This window comes from Varanus komodoensis, unplaced genomic scaffold (genome assembly GCF_004798865.1).
Source record: "Varanus komodoensis strain SLA01 unplaced genomic scaffold, ASM479886v1 scaffold42, whole genome shotgun sequence".
NCBI classification, from domain to species: Eukaryota; Metazoa; Chordata; class Lepidosauria; order Squamata; family Varanidae; genus Varanus; species Varanus komodoensis.
In genome coordinates this window covers 1,691,896-1,713,140 of record NW_025335972.1, presented here as the reverse complement: position 1 = coordinate 1,713,140, position 21,245 = coordinate 1,691,896, and the positions used below count along the sequence as shown (strand labels likewise).

At 50.4% G+C, this 21,245-nt stretch overlaps 1 protein-coding gene across 6 annotated transcripts in view; it reads left to right on the top strand.

Moving 5' to 3' along the window:
- Positions 1 to 21,245, top strand: part of LOC123030121 (ATP-binding cassette sub-family D member 1-like) — a 107,193-nt gene that overhangs the window by 25,806 nt on the left and 60,142 nt on the right. For 3 of the 6 annotated variants that reach the window (XR_006416045.1, XM_044443751.1, XM_044443750.1), the window contains exon 10: positions 20,180 to 20,252. The exons of 1 other annotated variant lie outside the window; for it this stretch is intronic. Coding sequence is in view for 3 of the 5 variants with exons in the window: in XM_044443751.1 (XP_044299686.1) it covers positions 20,180 to 20,252 (73 nt within the window). In the remaining 2 variants the exon portion in view is untranslated. Of the gene's footprint in view, positions 1 to 1,085; positions 5,321 to 6,048; positions 6,065 to 20,179; positions 20,253 to 21,245 lie in introns of those variants that run through there. 2 more of the 6 variants (XM_044443755.1, XM_044443754.1) reach the window with 2 other exon arrangements.

Sequence of the window (21,245 nt, the reverse complement as noted above, 5' to 3'; positions counted from 1 at the left end):
GCCTTGTCTGTCCTGCAGTTCCTCTCACTCGCCCAGTTCTCCCAGACCAAAACCCATACACACACAAGGATAAAATAAACTTAAATTGGAAGAAAAACAAAGCACAGCACAGCACAGCACAAACAAAAACAAACAAACAATCAAACCTCTGTGTCTCAGGGAAGGGAGTCTCCGGACAGCCCGGGCCGCAGCCAAGGGACGCAGACAAGGGACGACGCCCTTCCTCACTGCTGCTCCTGGCCCTCTGCTCCCCTGCCCAGCTCCATATGTATACCCCATGCCTATTCCTCCTCCTCCTCCGCCCAACACCATATTGGCGCTCTCTCTTTCAAGCTACCTTTTCTCCTTCCTCCCAGCTCATCACAGCTATCAGCCCACCCAGACTGGTGAGAGAGGGAAGGCATCCTTTGTGAGCCAGGGGGCAGAACCTGCCATGCCTTCCTTGGCCACTAGAGGCTGCTGTCGAGCGGGCTGCCTCGCTTCACTGAGGCAGGGATGGCCAAGGGGGCTGCCCTGCAACCTCTTCCTAGAAGAGTCCCTGTTTGTAGATGTCCTGGCTCTGCAGTAACCCAAGAAAGCTGTAGGGCAGGGAGGGGATGCACCTGCTGAGGTCTTCCTTCCTGTGCATGCTATGAAAGGGACAGGAGACTGGCTTTGTTTGGCAATACTCGAGCCTGCCCACCTCCCAGGCCACCTCCACCCCCACTCTGGAGACTTCCTTTCCTTATGCCATTTCTCCCTGTTTCCATCGCCCCCTCCAGTCCCTGGCTGCTCTCCCAAGAGCGGAGTCACGTCCCCAGCAGGAAGCTGTGTGGGTGGGGGCATCACGGCCTCATCCCCGGAGACTGAGAGGCGCTTTGTTCCTGACTCCCCCAGAGACAGCTCAGTGGAAAGATCCCTCCCCAGCAACAGGCAGGGATGCCAACCCCTCCCACGCACAGGGCACTTGCTGGACCCCAAGGAATGAGGGGGAGCTGGGGACAGGGTGGAGGCCAAGCTGGAGATAGGGAGGCGAGAGATTACAGGCGCAGGAATGCAGCATAGCCTTGGAGTGGCATCTCAGAGGCCTCCCCGCTCTTTCCCAGGAAGTACCACACACACCTCCTCCAGTTTGACGGTGAAGGTGGCTGGCGCTTTGAGAAGCTGGACCCGGCAGCCCGCCTCTCTCTGCGGGAGGAGAAGCAGCGCCTGGAACAGCAGCTGGCCGGGGTCCCTAAAATGCAACAGCGTCTCACCGAGCTTTGCCAGATCCTGGGCGAAAACACCACCTCTGTGGTGGAGGAGGTCTGAGCAGCGGGTGCTCTCCAACAGCCCTCCCTGCGCCTGCGCCTGCTCCTGCTCCAGCTGAGCTGAGCGCTCAACAAGTGGGACTCTGGCTGCTGCTTTCCCGTCTCGGGGCGCCCTGGCTGTTGTCCGGGACAACGAGGGAGTCGCTGTATTTCTCCCTGCCGAGGCAGGATGCATTTCTGGCAGCCAGTTTTTGTGCACCACCTGCCTCAGTTTAGTGCTGGAGGCAGGGAAGTGGGGGGTTCTGCCCTGTCCTGTTAAGTGCCCAAAGCCTGCCCTCCTGTGCGGAAGACTGTCCTCCCATATACACAGTGCCTGACGATCCCAAGATTGTAACTGCAATGCTCCTCATTGCTGTGAAATGTGTTGCCCACTGCCACTTCCTCTCCTGTGTAACCATTGACGTTTTGGAGCAAGTTTCCAGCAGAGGCAGCCGCCCACACAGCCTCGTGGGCCCAGGAGTGCCAGCCTGGCTGGTCACCACCTCCCTTCACAAAACAGCCGCACAATGTTGGTTATGCACTCATGCGACGAATGTAGTTTTTGCTATTCCCCTACTTTGCTATAGCTGGGTGGCCAGTGTTGGTTGTACCATGTGATGCAGAGGCTCCGGACCAACAAGGTAACAACTGTGCATCTCAGCCCTGTTGTTTTCAAGTGTGTTCTGTGGAACCCTGGCCTGCCTTAGAGGCTTGCACTGAGAGGATGGGGGATTCATGCAGCAGGCTGCCTGAAAGACATTGTGCCCATCCTGCACTGACCTTCCACAGGTGGGTTGGCATTGGGGGCCCATTCTGAGCACGCTCTTCTGGTGCTGTAGCTCACAGTCCTGCCTGGTGTCCTGTACAACCCAAGAGTGTGCCCTGCAGCACATCCCAGAATCCTCTGCACCAAACAGAGTTCCCAGAACTCACATGGCGGTACCTCCACAGGTAAACATTGGTGGAAAGGATTCCCCAAGGTAGACGTTTTATATTCCCCTGTTTGAGACTAACTTGAGACCACCCTTGCATGGCCACAGAGCTATACTGGGAACATGAAGCCCTTTCACGAGGCCTTTTCCAGATATCTGCTCATACCTGACAGCATTTTCACTTTTGGGAGGAAACGTCCGTTAATTTTGGGTAGCTTGCAGTCCCTGCAATGTGAGCACACTTTGCCAAAACAGTAGTATATGGGGGCAAATAAGGCTCCCCTAGAGAAATCACAGCACAAAGCTTCATGGTATTTTCTTTTTCTTCAGACCTGTTGACTTGATTGAAACACAACCTCCCCCTCAAGACTCCTTTTCCCTTAAATATAGAGGGAGTTCAGGAAAGTTCCTGGGGACATTCACCTGCTCCCATTGCATGGTATACAGAATTACTTCTGTAGGCAAACAACAGGGCCTCAGCCAGTGAAGTGGTGCTGGCTGAGTTTTGCAGCCTGCCTCCACACAGGAAGAGCACAGATGCCCAAGACCCCATTTCACTATCCATCTCTGTACCTTTTGCTGCTGTGTGTGGTGCACTCACAAGAGGGCCCATGAGGGGAAAGGATCGACCACTTTACCTTTGGTAAAATATAAAGGGGGTGCTTGCCCTGTGCTGCAATGACACTAGTGCCAGTTTGCTCACAGAGGCTTGTATCTTTGAAAATCCAGAGCCCCCTTAGAGTTACTCTTAAAGGTGGTTTCTGCTGTTTTTATTGTGGTTACTTAAAAGACTCACTGTATTTCCTGCGTAAAGTGACAGACCAGCAGGTTAGCAGTAATGTGTGCTCATGTGTACTTTCAGCATTAGCTACAGCCATTAGAGAGATTTTTTAAAAACTTGAACTGCCAGCTTTTATGACTGGGGTCATGAGCTGCACAAAACTTCAAGAGCCCTCCAGCTCTTTTTTTCTCTCTGCAGTTTTGTATAGGTGTTTCCTTCCTTCCTTCCCTCCTTCCCACCGCCCCTGGCTCTTGACATCCAGACAGCCAGTATGGGCAGGCATCCATGCCCAACGCTCCTGTGCTTTGCCTTTCCATTTGTGTGGATTTATCTGGTGGTGGCAGCTGCATTTAGGAAGCCAGTCACTCTATGCTCCAACTGAACATCTCTTTGGGGCATTGTGGCAAGTTAGCATCCTCGAAGGGCATCCCAGCCCCAGCCCCTGATGCCAGGTAGGCCCCTGGCTGGAGGGCATGCCCAGGCAGCTCCTTGCCGGGGGCCCTTGCCCCGCCACCTCGCTGGGCCTGCTGGGCCTGCCATCCTACTTTGCCAACCAGTGAGCCACCCCTATGTATTGCGTCAGATACATAGCCCTTGAAATGCCATGTTGTTTCTGGTGGAGCGCAGATGCTATCGAGAGGACACTTGCACAAGCTTTGCTGCCCTGCTTTAAGCCTGAATCCGGGGAGTTTCTCCCCAGTGCTGCTGCTAACTAGTCCCATTTTGGCCAGGATCACGCTGCAAGGCTCCCACATTGTGCTTCAGCGAGTTGATGCACCCTTGAGGCAGGTGAGCTCATTCGTGGCCCTGCTTTTTTGTCTCCAGCCAGGACCCATGTTGGTAGCTGCAGATCTGTCCAAGCAGGCTGCCACTGGGTCTCCTTATGCAATTGCTCCCACACCTTTCTCCGTTGCTTGTGGGGAGCTGTGGCACCCTAGTCCCCACCTCTGTAGTACTCCTGTGTCTGCACAGACATAAGCAACATGATGATGGAGCACAGGAGCAGGGCTGGGCACCAGCATCTGGTCGCAATTTTGTATTTTTCTTGCGAACAATCACGAAGCCCAACTCATGGGCATTTCAAAGAGCACAGGGGCCATGTCTCCAGCTAATTGGACTCTGGGAGATAATTCCAGTCCTGCCCACCCCACCATATCTCAGCATCTTTGAGTGCAACCCTGGGTTCAGAGCTAGCAACCTGAATGGGCAAGAAGAGATGGTTCTTCTAAGTTGCAAGAACCACACACATTTTCAGATACTACCTTATTTTACACACACACCCCCCCCCCCCCAAAGGAAGGAGAAAATACCCTGCACTTCAAACAAACAAACAGAGCGGGAGCATAGCAGAGGGAAGAAGGACTTGAGCTATTGTTTTTCTCTCTGCTGTGCTTTTCTACCGACAGGGAGAATGGTGCGTGCAAGCACTCAGAAACACTGTCTTCCTCACTTGCAGCCTGAAGTGCTGGCTGCCAGTGTGGTTCCAGCTGTAGGCTTCTCAGAAGCAGAAAGGAAACCGTATCCTTGCTGCTCCTTTTCTGCAGGCTTTGAACAGAGAATGTGAGAGTGCAGGCTGCTGATTCTGCCCCCAGCCCCACCTCCACAAGCAGCAGCTTGCATTAGCTTTTCATTGCCGAGGGAAGTAACAGCACCTTGTCTCCTCCACTGCTTCAGACCCTGTTTTTTCATTATTCATCCAGCGTAGCCCCTCAAGCCAAAAAAGTTACATAAAACCACTTGTAGGTATGCACAGACCTAGATCCAGGTCCTGCTAGAATGAAATTGTTGTGCTGCCCATTCTGGACCAGCTCTGGAACTACACACACATGAAAGCTGACAGGATTTCTGAAGTGAGTCCAAGATACAGGTACCTTTGCGGCAGGAGGGCTGAACTTGTTGTCCTCTTTGTGATATGATTTGCTCAAGTGTTTAATGGCAGTGTGTCTGTGTGTTCTGTAAGGTATTTTCAAAACACAGTCTCTGAATCCATTTTTGACCATCTACTGAGCCTGCCATCCACTGTATGAAAACCCCAACGGGCAGACAGTGCAAGTTTATTGCTTTGAGTGGGGGAGAAAAAGCCAAAGAACGTGCCATGGAGGTGGAGAGAGTGTGTGTGTCAAAATCTAAGACTCACAGTGGTGTGATGCTGTTCCCATCTGCTGGATCTGAGGTCATAATTGTACAAACTATGCAACAAAGACTTTCTTTCTCTGCTGTTTTGAACGTGCAGAGCTGCTACGCCACCCCGCCCTTTTCTCCTATCCTCACAGTGCCTTTTATGCTGGCAAAAGCCAGGTTTATTCAGATGATGACAATAAAATATTATAGATTGCAAACAGATGCCTGTTTGATTCTGAATTCCGTGATGTGGACATAGCTACTGGCGGTCTCTGCCAAGCATGGTAGTCATCAGAAATGGGGGAGAGGGAGCCAGGGTTGGCTCTTGCATTTGGGCAACAGAGGGCTTCCTTCCAGCCTGAGAGATGGAAGACGGTATAACACAATGGACCACTTTAGTATATTCCCACTTCATCCCACCCTTTGTTGGCTTCTTCTTTCCTCTTACCCTACAGCTCCCATCACTCACAGGCATAGCATGGCCAATAGCCAGGGATGTTTGACACTGTTGGCCAGGGACATCTGGATAACCCTGCTGTGGTCCTTGTTCACCTGGTTCCAGGCACCCAGTGGAACATCAACACAACCCCGTCCATTCCCTGCAGTGCAGCATTCTCAAATCAGACTGAGAACATCCTGCCCTTTCCTCTACCCGCAGGAGCTGGGAGGAGGTTGTCCTCCATTTCTCACGGGATTTTCAGTGAGAAGGTTGGAACAGCATGAGCAGTTCTTCTAGTCTTCCTAGGAAACCGATGCAAAGTGAACAGGCCCTGCAGCCAGCAGGCCTTTGGGACCACAAAGACTTCTAAGCATGGCATTTTCCCAGCATATACACTCTCAAGTGCTGGTCACAAGGGAGTCTGTCTGTAGCTGACAGACAGAGAAAGCCCAGGAAGAGAGTGGCTATAAGCAGATCTTGGAGCCTCAAATCCTATGCACCTTGACTGATGCTTATCTAAAAGGTACAAGCTCTTCAACAAGTCCCAGTCATCTTTTTGGGGCAAGCAGGGAGAGGGAAGGGGGTGGAACACCTGATGCACAGAGACCATAGCACTTCTGGAGGGAGATGGTGGCTACTTCAGGTAGATTTGGACATTCAAAGAGCAGTTATGTTGTTGTAGGCTCAAGCTTGCAATGGCTATGCGCACTTTCTACATCAAAGGGAGGTATCAAAAACCTAAGAAGAGCAAAGTCATGTTTTAACGTTCTTGTTTAAACAGACTTTGCTGATAGAGTGGCGCTTTACTATTACATTTTAATTAAAAGCTATTAATGTACTGTTTAATTCATGCAATATTTTCCATTTCATTACACAAGCACCCATGGGCTTGTCGGCCCATCCCAGTGACTTTGCACTTGTTGCCCAGAATACTGGCAACAGTTTTACTTCTTCAAGATCAAGCTGATGAAATACAGCTTGCATATTAAAAAAAAAGTTCCACAAGAAAAACAAGTGTGATGTTACTTTTTATTCATTGAATACAAGTTGAACATTCAAGGATGGGCATTCAGGCCCTGGCCCTAAAGGCCCTTGCCAAGAGCAAGCCCCAGTCAACACCATGGAGCTAGCTTCCCAGCAGCTATGCATTCAGCTGCGCAGTGAGGTGACCAGACTCACTGCAGTCCCTCCTGGTTTAATGCAAGCTGGTTTGCCATGAGTGCTGTGGACTTGCTTGTGCCCTCCAATATTGTTGGCTGTGTTGCCACCAGCGTATATGGAGCTTTCTTCCTCCTCATCACCATTGTCTGGGCCAGAGCAAGAGGCAGCTAAACAAGCAGGTTACCAGGATGAAAAGAACCACTGCTGTGGTGTTTATCAGGGGAACCCTCCTGGAATACAGCCCTCGGTGACTGCCTTCCCATGCTGACCCTTAGCACCAGCCCTAGGTGGCAGAAGGAGAGAAAGCAGTGGCCTCCCCCATTTGTGGCTCCTGGCCCAACCATCATTTTTGGCTTCAGACCCAGATCCTGCAGCAGATGAATCCCAGCAAATTACTCCCAAAGGAGCATGTACCCTCAACAGAAAAAAGTTCCCCACATTGAACCTAAGGTTTTAGATCCCTGGCTGCCTCAGAGGAATTTTGGCTACTTTTTAACAATGGAGAAGACAATAATGACAGTGGTTGCAGTAACACTTTGGTTAAGGTTAATGAGAAGAATTGTGGTGCTAACTGATAAGAGTTATGCAGAAGATGGGTTGTGAGGACAAGAAAGCAGGCTTCTTTACTAATCAACTCTCCAGACTGACTCTGCCCACCCAGGCTGGCCATTGGCTCTTTCTGGGCAGGAAAGGAAATTAAGAGCTTCCTGCTGAAGTAACGTGGTCTTCCAGAGCACTTGGTGATCTTGCACCCTGTTAGCCTTTGGGCCTGATATCTGCCATGCTCCTTGATTCTGTCTCCTGGCTGTTGCTTCAGATTTTATTTGTTCTTTTGGCCTGTTTTCTGGCTACTATGGCTTCCAGATATTGGCTCCTGACTCCCCTTAGTCTGCTACCCGCAAACCAGACTAGGCCCAACGGGAACTTCAGTTGCAATTCTTTTTGTTGTTGTTGCTGTTAGTCATGAAGTCGTGTCCAACCCATCGTGACCCCATGGACAACATTCCTCCAGGCCTTCCTGTCCTCCACCATCCCCCGGAGTCCACTCAAGCTCACACCAATTGCTTCAGTGACTCCATCTAGCCGCCTCATTCTCTGCCGTCCCCTTCTTCTTTTGCCATCAATTGTTCCCAGCATTAGGCTCTTCTCCAGGGAGTCCTTCCTTCTCATTAGGTGGCCAAAGTATTTAAGTTTCATCTTCAGTATCTGGCCTTCTAAAGAGCAGTCAGGGTTGATCTCCTCTAGGACTGACCGGTTTGATCGTCTTGAGGCCCAAGGGACTCACAGGAGTCTCCTCCAGCACCACAATTCAAAGGCCTCAATCCTTTGGCGCTCAGCCTTCCTTATGGTCCAGCTTTCACAGCCATACATTGCAACTGGGAAAACCATAGCCTTGACTATATGCACTTTTGTTGGCTGACTATGCTAAAGCCACAGTTTGTTGTGATCCACACAATCAAAGGCTTTAGCATAGTCAATGAAGCAGAAGTAGATGTTGTTGTTGTTTTTTTGGAACTCCCTAGCTTTCTCCATGATCCAGCGTATGTTGGCAATTTGATCTCTAGTTCCTCTGCCTCTTCGAAATCCTGCCTGTACTTCTGGTAGTTCTCGGTCCACATACTGCTGGAGCTTGTGGGATTTTGAGCATAACTTTGCTAGCATGAGTGCAATGGTGCGGTAGTTTGAACATTCTTTGGCATTGCCCTTCTTTGGGATCGGAATGTAAACTGACCTTTTCCAATCCTGTGGCCACTGCTGAGTTTTCCAAATTTGCTGGCATATTGAGTGTAGCACTTTACTGCATTGTCTTTTAAAATTTTGAATAACTCAGCTGGAATACTGTCACCTCCACTAGCTTTGTTGTTGCTCAGACTTCCTAAGGCCCATTTGACTTCACATTCCAGGATGTCTGGCTGGAGGTCAGTGACCACCCCATCGTGGTTATCAGGACGTTAAGCTCTTTCTTGTATAGTTCTTCTGTGTAATCTTGCCACTTCTTCTTAATCTCTTCTGCCTCTGTTAAATCCCTGCCATTTTGGTCCTTTATCATGCCCATCTTTGCATGAAATGTTCCCTTCATATCTCCAATTTTCTTGAAGAGATCTCTGGTCCTCCCCATTCTATTGTTTTCTTCTATTTCTTTGCACTGTTCATTTAAGAAGGCATTCTTAACCCTTCTAGCTATTCTCTGGAATTCTGATTTCAATTGGGTGTATCTTTCTCTTTCTCCCTTGCCTTTCACTTCCCTTCTTTCCTCAGCTATTTGTAAAGCTTCCTCAGTCAGCCATTTTGCTTTCTTGCCTTCCTTTTTGTTTGGGATGGTTTTAGTTGCTAGCTCTTGTACAATGTTGTGAACCTCCATCCATAGTTCTTCAGGCACTCTATCAGATCTAATTCCTTAAATCTATTTGTAACCTCTACTGTATATTCATCAGGGATATGATTTAGGTCATACCAGTGGCCTAGTGCTTTTCCCTACTTTCTTCAATTTAAGCCTACATTTTGCAATGAGAAGTTCATGATCTGAGCCACAGTTCTAAGTCCCTAAGGAGAAGCCCCGTTGTGCTCAGTGGAATTGACTTCTGTGTCAACATGCATAGGATCTGAGTTCTTCTGGACCTTTCCCCTTAAAAGATGGCAGAATTATTTAGTTTCCATATTTTGCAATAAATCATGAGGCTAAGTTGGAGGTAGAAAGTTACCCTTTGTAACAAAGCTTAATTCTCCAGTTCCCTTTTCACATACCACCAGATGTTTAATATAATGGATGTGACTGCATTTCTTATCACACCCTCCTGTGTAAAGAGGATATTAATTAAGTACAAAACTTTCAGAATCAGCTGAGGATGCAACATACCATGTTGTAATCTGGAATTTCAGTCATTACAGACTGGCAGTTGGAGGGTATTTTGCTGATGTTTATCTTGCTTTTTTGAAATGCTTACACTGTAGTTTCAGAGCCCACTCCAATGGGAGAAGGAACTTACATCCGAGAAAGAGCTTACATTACTGCTCGTTTTCTTAACGAGCTTTCCCCAACCTGGTGCCAAAGTGGCTGCAGCTCCCAGAACCCCCAGGTTAGGTCACCCCAAACTGGAAGCATGGAGGGACAATCCTATGGTCCCAGGACAGCATCTCATGGGCTGTAGGATACTTTAGATTCTCTGATCCAAGGCTGGAGACAGTGCTCTGAACTCTGAGGTGGGAACCAAAGCTTTGCTCCGCTCCTCTTCCCCCTTGGAACAAGCATGAAAAGAACCATGCCAGTTGTCCTCTGAGGTTGGAAAAGCAACCTCAGGGAGGGGAAGGAGACTTTTCAGGGAGAGTGGAGGAGATTGTAGGGGCAGAATATGAGCTATCCCAAAGCCTCTCCATCTTCCTTTCTTCCCCCTCAGAAGGAGGGAAGGACAGGGAGATGAAAATTGCCTGCTGCATAGATGATCCCGGGCTTCCAATTAGGCTAGTGGCCTGAGGGTGCAATCCATGGAGGTATGGTGGAAGCTGCCTCCTCCTCCACATACAGCACTATGGGGCAGTATGGGAGTAAAAGCCCAATTCTAAGCTCGGAAACTTCTCTAGTTTCTTAACCCCTGTGCCAAGTTGTCCTAGACATGTTTGCATGCATTTTTATATCCTGCTCCCTTTGCTCTTGAGAGGAACCCAAGATGGCTTACTGGTCCTCCTCCTCTCCGCTTTAGCCTCATAACAGCCCTGTGAAGTAGGATAGGCTGAGAGTCAGTGACTGGTCCAAAGTCACCCAGTTGGCTCCATGGCTGAGTGGCAATTCAAACCTGAATCTACAAGTCTTAGTCCAACACTCTCAGCACTATGCCACTCAAGCTGTCTTTGCTTTTCTCAGGAGTTTTCTATGTCCTTCAAGTCTTGCTCCCTGTATCTCCTATACAGCCCTTTCTAGCATGCAGTCAAGCAATGTTTTAGGAGTGCCCTCTGACATTGGGAGAACAGGTAGGATGAGCTCAGTTTTCAAAAGGGCCCTTCCCAGCCTTACAGGGAGAAAAAATGCATAGTATGAATTAAGAATTTGCTAATCAGCAACCTAACAGGTTAGCAGAGCCCCTGGTGTCAACTTAGCAACTTCATTGTTTGTGTTTCCTGCTCCCTTCATCAATCAGCAATGTATTTATAAATTGTGCCTTCACTGATTTATTTTAAATTTCTCAGTCCATATATTTATGAACTATGTTTTAGCATATATTTCCGTGTGTGCAATATGCATTCATTTACCATTAATGAATTGCAAGTTTGGGGGTTAGGTCATCCTTTGGCAGCCTCCAGATGGTGCCTGCCAAATGTTTTGGACTCCAGTTCCCATCAGCACTACCAGAATAGCCAGTTTTCAGGAATTCTGAGAGTTGAACTCCAACACAGCTGGAGGAGGCTGAATTAGATCCAGATGTAGTAATGCCATTGAAATCAATGGGATCCATCCCACTTGACTCATAGATTTCAGTAGGTCTACTCTAAGGCTGGATCCAACACTATATTTATTATTTAGTGCATTTATATTGTCCTTTTCCTCTAAGAAGCTCAGGGTGGTATACATGGTGCTTCTGCCCAACAACCCTGTGAAGTAATCAGGCTGGGAGTGAGTGACTTGTCTAAAGTCATCCTGAATTTCACAGCTAAGTCAGTGCAGATGTGAACGCAGGACTTCCCTGCTGCTGTTGAACAGCCTGGAATGATTGAGGAAATGGCATCTTCTTTCTCAGTTGTGCCCCAGCAGTAAACAGAGGCCAGAGCCTGAGCATGGTGTTGGCAAAGTAGGGCTCAGCATCCAAAGAAGCCCGCAGGAGCTTAGCCAGTGCCCACACAATGGTTTCACCTGGCTTGGACTGAGGCCAGAGGTTTTTAGGGCTCAGCTTGGAGGATCACAGTTGGCTTGATGCATGAGCCTACCTCACAGGGTTGTTGTTGCGGGGAGAAGATTGAGAGCAGGAGAAGAACCATTTAAGTTCCTTGAAAGGGCAAAGGTAGGATACAAATATAATAAACGAATGAGGGGTAGTTGCCATGGCCTACTGGCTCACCAGCTGCCTGCTTACCAGCCCAAGGACATAAGAAGAGCCAGATGCACTGGGCCAAGTGGCCATCCTGGCCAGCATTCGGTTCCTACAAAGATCAGCTGGCAGCATGCCATGAGGGCAAACGGCACCCTCCCAGCTGTTATCTGCAGCAACTGGTGTGCACAGGCACATGGCCTCAGAGATCCACCAGAGCCCACTGGACCAGTAGCCCTCTTCCACGACCTTCTGGGGCTCTCTGGAGAGGTGGCCTTCCCTGCAGGGAGCACGCGGGAGCAGGCAGGGGGGAGAGAAGTGGGAGCAGGCGCGGCTGGGGACAATGGCATGAGAGGCAGGCTTGCTGAGGAGGGGCCCAGGAGCTGGCGAGCAATGGGCGGGGTCCCCTGCTTTGTGGGTATCGAGGCTAACTGGGACAATTGTCCCTTCTCTGGGCAGCCCTGGTCCATAGCCCCTCCGACAGTCAGCAGGCATAAGGAGGGGCATTCTTGCAGAGAGGAGGATTGCGAGACTGTGTTACAAGACTCGGCTCTGCCTGCAATGCGTGGGGCACGGAGACCTGCTCACACGTTCTGTGCTCGTTTATGCACACTGCATCCACAGCCCACCCCTTGCCCTTTCTGTTCCTCGATCCCGTGTCAAGCCGTTCCTCGGCATGCCGTGATTTACCAAGGACACAGGCACCACCGGCCAAACGAGTTAAATCTGCACACTTTACACATTGTGTGCCCGACACATTATGAGCAGGTGGCAACTCCTCCGGCGGGATCCTGGTGTAACCGTCGGCACTGCATTGCAAGGAGGTATCTCTGTGTCGGGAGCGATGATCTTTTTGGCTGATCTTGAGCTTTTAATGGTTTGATTTTTGCTTTCTAAAGACACTCCAGCAACCTGCGAAAGATGCGGTCTGGCGGGTAGAAGGCAAGGCAAGGCGCGGCCGGCTTGGGCTTAGCTGAGTTCGGACAGCAGGGGGCGCTTTGGAGCCTCGCTCGCTAGTCGGCAGTGGGGCTTTGGGAGGGGGCGCGTTGGCTTGGGATTGCCAGCAAAACACCGAGAAGGGAGACACTTCGGAGTTGGCAGCGGTGCATTGTGGGGGAGTGGCTGCTGGTACAATCGGTGCCGCTGCCCGAGAGCGCTGCAGGCTGAGCGCGGCGAGCGGGCGCGAGTTCTCTGCAACTTGGTTCGCCAGGTAAGTGGCGTCCGTGGCCTCCGAGGAGCACCGTGGCCCATGCGCCCGGAGTCCTCTTTCCTGGGGGACGGATCTCAGCTGTCCTCTCCGCACACCCCGCCCCCCGCCCCGCCACTGCACCTTGGTTGCCCCGAAGTCTTCCCGGGACCTTCGTTCCTCTCTCCCCGTTCCCGATCAGATTCCACTTGTGCATCATTGCCCGATCAAACACTTCGCCCGTGCACGCCCCTCCGTGTCGCCTTCCCCCGAATGTGCTCCTTCCCCCGCTGGCCGGGATCCCATCTCCCGGGACCCTCTTTCTTCTCCCTCCCTGTTTAGCGACCACCTCTTCCTTTATAAAACTTGTCTCCCCTCCGATTTTCGGTCCTCAGCACTCTCTAAAGGTGCATTTTCCTCGGTCTTCAATCATTCCAGCGCCCTGTTGGCTTTTCTCTTAAGTCTCTTTCTCTCTCTCTAGCGACCTCTCCATGTTTTTCCTGCAGTCGGGCCCCACTCCTTAAGTCCTCCACCCATCTCTGTCTCCGAATTCTTTTTTCTTCTTCGGCAACCTCCCCTCCCCCGTTTGCAGTCTAGAGCTTTCTTTTTACCAAATAGAAAGTTCTTATTTTATTAATATCGCATTTATATAATGCCGTTTTTCTTCTTGCACAAAAAATTCATGGCTACTTGCGCGGTCCTCCTCGTTTCCATTTTATCCTCACAACAGTCCTGCGAAGTAGACCAGTCTGAGAGGTGGGAACTTGCCCAAAGTCACTCAGTGAGCTTCATAGCTGAATACGGATATCATACCCTCTAACCACTGCAAAACACCATCTCTTAGAGGAATTGCTTTTGAACTAGGATGTGAAGAGGTAGAGGGGTTTTTAAGTTCAGTGGAAGGCAGAAGGGATATGAATGCTGCAAGTGCCCTAGGTTGTTCTGAAATACTGGCTCCCTCGGATTTTTCAATCCTCCCCGCTTCGTTAAGATCTGTGGCACCAGCATTCCTTGTGGAGTCTAACGCTTTGTGTCTCTACCTGTTTGTCTGCATTTGCCTAACTGGATTGACTCCGGGATTTTTGAGAGCTCTCGAAAACAGGTGCCTGGACAGGGTGTGCACGGAGCAATGTGGTGATTACTCTTTTCGAAGTATGGGGAGCTGGGAGGGGGGTGAGTTTGAGCACACCACCTCAGACCTGGCAGACAGTGCAATGCTTGAATGAGGGCTCTGATTTGGGGAGCTGCACAGTGTGGCTCTTATCTATTTTTCGTAGTCTTTAGTTTGGTTTCAGCTTCTTCCTTTTTCTGACATGGTCTGGGTATTCCCAGTTTATTTCTGTTGACAACCATATCCTTTCTAGTAATTTAAGAAAAATTACATTTGAATCATTGTGAATTTGGGTTAGTTCATAATTTTCCTTTGCTGAAATACCAACTTCTTCCATTTCTCAAGGTATGTTTCTCTTATGGCATGACTGGCTGAATTGCAGAATTACTTTCTCCCAGGATTTAATTTATGCCAGGGCTCAGCCATGGCATCTGATTTTATTGCCAGGGATCACTCCTAGAACATAAAGTAAATATATATGGAAGTGTTCCTGAGCCAGTGCAAAGTGCATTTCCTTTGCCACCAGGTTACTACAGAGACACAATGGACACTAGACATTAGAAGAAAGGGCTGTCAGGTTTCAGCTGGGCTCTTTCATAATTTGTAATTGTTTTTAAAACAATTACAATTCCTACAAAATAGGAATAAAATTCCTACAAAATAGGAATAAAATACTACCCCCTTTCACCAAACAAAGCCAGAGATAGTATGAATTTACAATTAGTTCTCGCTATTTAAGGTAGCGTGTATATGTGTGCTGGTTTCTTATGGCACAAAGCAGACAACCCTGCTCTAGCTTTGTAAAAACAACAAAGTTACACTATTTGTGATCATTCCTTCACCCAAATTAAATAGGTGCCCCACCCTGCCAGCACCTTAGTTTGGCATTTCCTGTGCTGGGGTCTGTATTGAAGCTCAATTTTGAATTATGCAAATATTTACAAACAGCCTGCACAAACAGTAAAATATGAATAATGGCAGATAACAAGGAAGGAGCAGTGGTATTATGTGATCTGTTTGGATATGAGCAATCTGGAAACAGTTTGACACCCATCCACCATTTGCTGAGTTGATGAAGTAGCCTTGCTAGCAACCCGCGTGGACTTTCCCCTCAAACTTCACTTTTTCTCTTTTTCCTTTATGGTTTGAAATGGAAATACTCAAATGGAGCTGTCAAAATGGTATCCAGATGCCTTTTTTTATATTGCAGGTGAAACTATTACAAAAGGAGGGTGGGGTGAGTTAAGAACCAGGTTGAACTGTTCCATAGATAATGACCAGATTTACACAACATTAGTTTGAGCTGAGCATCAGCGGCCATTGTGAATTGCACTTGAAACATGGGTTGTCACATTGTCCGAATCCAGCCGTGCTTATGAGGCATGACTTATTAACTACAACATTTTATGAAGAGAACACGTGGTTTGTTGCTGGGTTGTGAATACTGTGTTGTTCACCATGATTGGTGATCTTGGCTGGGTTCAGACAACATGATAACCCATGGTTGAACAACAGCCCATATACAACCCATCCTCATTCCTTGAGTGTGGGCCATCATGTTGTTTGAACCCATCTTTAAGGGTAGGTATGGGTGGAAGCTACTGCTTGGAAGCTGGGGATAGTACTGGTTGTGACATTTTGTTCATATGCATGGGAAGGACCGGAGGGGGGCTTTGGGGCGAGTTGCCATGCACAGGTGTGGGAGAGCTGTGAGTTCGAGTGTGTGCCCCCCACTCATGCGCTTTGCTCTTGGCTTGAATCAAGTCCCAACAGGCCCGGCTGCCTTCAGTCACACAGCTATTAAGTTAACAATGGGTGTTTGTTTGGTTGCTTCATCTTTCTAAAGTGCCATGTATTTACTGGAGCAGGGGAAGTGGGGGAAGGAGAAGAGGAGACTGCAAGAGTTGTCCTTCCACGCTCCTTCCTCCCTGGAGGCTTTGGTCAGCCCACGGTTAAGCCCTGGAGTGGGATGGCTGACAGCGGCAGGGCCGGCTGAGCAGGGGGGGGGGGGGCGGCGGGGGGAGCACTGGCTTGCCAAGAACTCAGAATCACATGATTCTAATCCTGTGGCAGTGTTGTCCGCTTCTTCCCCTCCTCCCTTCACACAGCACAGGGGCGGATTAGCGCCTGTCTCCCCTTAATGGGACTGTTTACCATTGAGGAGCAAATAATGTTTAATGTCTACTGGATTATATAACAAACACAGCGATTACCGCTCTCTTTCTCTCTCTCCCTCCCTCCCTCCAACATGTCATGCTTGGGAGTGAGGGCACAATTGCTGTAGCTTAGAATGGTTGGGTCAGGCTTGTTCTCCCAAGCTAGACCTTGGTTTGGAGGTTTCTTCTCATCTGCTGGTACCTAGTCAAGCCCTCGCTCCCAGCTGTGGGAATGCCTCATCTCTCTTTCTCACGCACTTGGTGCACTTCTGGATTTTGCTTCCTTTCTGTGTTGGCCTGTTGAGATTTTGCTTATTCATCAATGCATACATTTCTCACTTTGCTATCACACCATTTGTTCTTCTTGCAAGGAACCCAAGGTGGATTAGGTAGTCCTCCTCCTCTCCTTTTTTATCTTCAAACCAACCCTGCAAGGTAGGTTAAGTTGAGAGTTAAAGCTCAAAGCCACTCAGCTTCATGGCAGAGTGGGGACTAGAACCTGGATGCCCAAGTTGCAGTCTGGCATTCTGAGCAGAAGGTCACACACTTTCCCATCCCCACACTTGCTACTACATGTGAGGCCTCTTGGAGGCGGCCCACCTCCTTGGCTTTTGCAGGCACCACCAGCAGCATCGCAGAGATGGGTTCACCACTGTGGTGTCGCCCCGTGCAGTGGAAACCTGTGCAAAGGCAGGCACTCTGCAGGCAAAGCAAGAACCTGCTCTCCTACTAAAGCAGGTGCGTGCCGGGGCTGGAGAGTGGTGTAAGCAAGAAGTCTGTGGCAGCGGATTCAGAGGACACCGACAGCCCCATTTGGGAGAGTGGTAGCCTGTTAGGCGTGTGTACCTGTGTGCCTCCTGCAGAAACAGGTCTAACATGCCTAGGTATTGTGAGGTATCAGTGAGGAGGCATATCTGTCAATGCTCAGTAAGAGCTCAGTCTGTGCGAAGCATATGGTGGCGGGAAATGGAGTGGTTTGTGGCAAAGCACCAGCCTCCCCCCCTGCCCCCTTGGCTGTGCTCCCTTCACGTCTGCCCCACATTTCCTATTCTGTTTCTTTTCCCTTCACGCTCTGACTTACTTTGACGCTCTCTTTCAGTCCGCGACATATTTTCCTACCTCAGATCTTGTTACCCAGGAAGACACTCAAAGCCCCATTGAGTGTCTTCCGCACCACTGGCCGTGCCCCGGCCTTCCGCAGCTCCTTGACCCCTTCTCTCTTTGTTGGGTGAGGTTCAGTGGGGAGCCTAAGGCACTGCAGGGGATTCAGATAGAAAAGATAGATACCAGATCACTCCGCCTGCCCAGGTGTCCCCCTTCCCCACACTCTTGGGACGGCCTTTGGGATTTGTAGGGTTAAACCCACCAGTGATGAACTCTCTGAGCCAAAGTCTTTCATTATGCCCTGGACCTTATCAGTGGTAGTTCTGTCCCTGCCCTGAGCCAGACAAAGGGGGCATTCAGCAACCCCTGGACTCCCACAGCTCTCGCCATGCCTGCTTCTTGCAGTGGGGGTGGCTGTGCTGGGTGACAGCCAAGGAACAGCAGTTTCTTGCTGACCCTGACACCTCAGACTTTGCCTCTTCCAGATGGGAGAGGCCTTGGTTGACTCCAGGATCCTGCTTGGGGATGTCAGGAAACTGGTAGAAATGGCTTGAGTTTAGAGTCATAGAATAGTAGAGATGGAAGGGGCCAGGAGGCCATTGGGTCCAACCCCCTGCTCAGTGCAGGACTCCCCATTAAACCAGCCCTCTCAGATGGCTGTCCAGCTGCATCTTGAATGCCTCTAGTGTGGAAGAGCCCACGACCTCCCTAGGGAAGTGGCTCCATTACTGTACTGCCCAAACAGTCAGGAAGTTCTTCCTGATGTCCAGCAGGAATCTGTCTGTCTGTAACTTGAGCCCTTTATCCCATGTTCGATCATGCACTCTGGGATGATCGAGAAGAGATCCTGGCCTTCTCTTGTGTGACAACCTTTAAAGTTCTTGAAGACTGCTATCCTATCTGCCCTCAGTCTTCTCTACCCAAGGCTAAACATGCCCAGTTCTTCCAAGCTGTCCTCCTAGGGCTTTGTTTCCAGCCCCTGGATCATCCTCATTGCCTTCTCCTGAAGCTTTTCTGCATCTTTCTTAAAGAGCCAGTGTGGTGTAGTGGTTAAGAGCATGGGACTGGGAATCAAACGATCTGGGTTCTAGTCCCCACTCAGCCATGGAGCCAGCTGGGTGACTTTGGGCCAGTCACAGACTCTCAGCCCAGCCTACCTCACGGGGTTGTTGTTGTGGGGATAAGATGGAGGAGGAGAATAATGTAAGCTGCCTTGAGCCCTTTGTAGGAAAAAGGCAGGATATAAATTGAAAAATAAATAAATAAATAAATAAATAAAACTGTGGCACCCAGAACTGAACACAAGACTCCAGATGAGGCCTGGTCAGTGCTGAATAATAATAGTGCAGGGATGCTGGGTTGCCCTGTTCCTAACTCTGCAGCAAAGGGAAGAAGTAGGTGGGACCAAACATTGAGGGCCAAGGTATCTGAGGGAGGTTTAGTGAAGGAACACCATGGGCCTTTCTTCCTCTTCCCTAATTTTTAAAATTTTTGCTCACACATGTGCACGCACACTCTGTTTTGTTCCCAGTATTTCCCCACCTCCTTCTCCCTGCCTCTCCCATTGCTGACTGCAACCCTAATCTTGCCTCCACCACTTTACAGGAAATGCCCTGCCCTTCCCTGCTTATGCCAAACTGCCCCAGATTCAACAGCTTCCTGGAGCCAGTGAAGGAGGATCGATGGGGCTTTAATGGAATCACTCATGTGCTATAATGGCACGGGGTGGAGTGGGGGGGGCTAATAATTGCCTGGGAGAGCCAGGAGAGAGGGCTGCTTCCAGGGACTGAGGTTGGAAAGGGTGGGTGGGTGTCACCAGCAAGGCCAGGATTAGCAGAACAGCTGCATGCTGGTTCTGGGCAGGGTCTTCTGCCAAGCTGGTGGAACGTGCTGTGTGTCATTTTGGTGGACTGAGTTCAGCTCCCAGCCAGTGGTTTGCTCTGTCAAGTTTCCAGAATACCCTGCCATGAAGCAGCTGCCTTAGGTGGCCACCGATTCTGGTCTGTGGGACCCAGTGGATTGGGAATTTGTCACTGTAATTTGTCCTGTGCAGGAGCACTTCCCAAGAGATTTTTACCTCCCCTCCCCATGTTGATTGGGGAAAGGCTTTCTCCTCCCCAGGCACTCCCTGCCTCAAGTGCTACAATGTCTTGGTAGATGAAGAGTTGCTGCAGCAACAGCAAAATTGTCAGAAATATTTGGCCATCCCATCCCATATTTGGAAACAGGGCTTCCCCTGCACAAAGCTTTAGTTTTGCCTTTCTTAACCTCGCTGTTAACATGTCTTGGGCCAGGCTTGTACGGTGCTGATTTCTTCCTCCTCTTGTCCCCCAAATTGCCCTGAAACAGACATGTAAAAGGTCCCATCAGGTCTCAGCGGACCAGGCATGGTCTCGCCCACAAAAATCTCTCTAGCCCTCCGATTAATCAGTAACTGCCTGCAAGCACATTGCAAGGGATTCCTATGTTCCCCACCCAAGGGCTAGGCACAAATCCTGGCCTGCCCCTTTCTTGCTGCCTCACGCCCTTCCCCACACCCACCCGGTCAACTGACTGGCCAGTCCTGCAATAGCTGTCTCCTTTCTCCTAGCCAGGGCAATGTCCTTCATTCTGCCCTCACCTCTCTGCTCCTCGCCCGCCCCGTGTCACTTGCTCTGGGGTGCCAGGACCATGTGCAGAAGAGCTGTGAGAGCTCTATTTCCCTGGGATAATGGGCCCCTTTAGCCCCGTGTGGCTCTGTGATGGCACAGCAGAGATGGGAACAGTGGGGGCTTTGATTGGGGGGAGGTTATCACAGCAGCCATTGATGCAGTCTTGAATTGCCATTGAGCCCCCACCCCCACCCTGCCTCTCCCCTCTGTGTCAACTCTGGCGCTGCCTTATCTCGGTTCTTCCCCCGTAGGCATGTCTGCGGAGCCCGGCTGCCAGCAGACACCACCATGCGGGAGCTGAAATGCCCCTGGCGCGGCCAACCGGTAAGCACCAAACCTGTCTGGAAGTCTGGGGAAAAGTTGGGACTGCTCAAGTGGGGAGGTCACAGGCCAGCTACATTGCTGAGACTCTGCTTTTGGGGAGACAGGTGCCTGCTGTGAGTTGTTGGTAGATCCACTTCATTGGCGTGACCCAGTTCCTGCTTGGTATTAGATACCATCCCATGGTGCACTGCCATGCTCTTTGAAACTGGGAGCCTGGATCCTTTTCTCTAGAAGCACCGGCAGCAGCGTGTGTATGTGGGGGGGGGTGCCTTTTGTCTCCTTCGCGGCCCCGCCCCTGGGCCATTGTCTGTGCCTGCCTGCGCCTCTCTCACCTTCCCCCGAGATTTGAGGGGTGTGCCTGATGGTGCTCTTTCTGCAAGCACTGCCTCTGCTTCCTTCCAGCTGTTGCCAGCAGGGAAGGGATGGGGGAAGGGTTGCTGTAAGCGTGGTGGTCCCCTGCTTCCCGGCCGGCCGCCCCCTCGCCCCTGCCCCCACCTGAGGCTGGATGTCGGGAGAGGGAATATGTTGGCAGGGCGGGGGGGTCACTAGGTTTGAGATCCAGCCAACCAGGATGTTGGATGTCTGGGTTCTTCTCCCACCCCTGCCCTGGAAAGCAGATGGTTCCATTTGCTCAGGGATGAACAGGAAGGGGTTGCGGTGGGGAGGGGGCTGCTGCTGGGTTTGGAGAGGGTGAGGGAAAGCACCTTCGCAACTGTGTGTTTAGGCAGCAGCTGGGTCAGGGGAATTGGAGCAGAGACAGAGAGAAGGCACACCCGCCCTGTGCCCTTTTCCTGGTGGCATCTGTTTGTCTAGCCTTCGGTGGGGTGTGAAGAAGGAACCATGCAAACTTGCAGTCCCATTCCTTGCATACTAATGGTTCCCATGCCAAGTTGCCAGTGAACTTGCCAGTTCATGCTGTTTGGCTGCCCGGGCTCCCTGCTGAGCTTGTTGAATCTGTGGGATTGAATGCAGTGTCCCCCTTTTTCCTTCCTG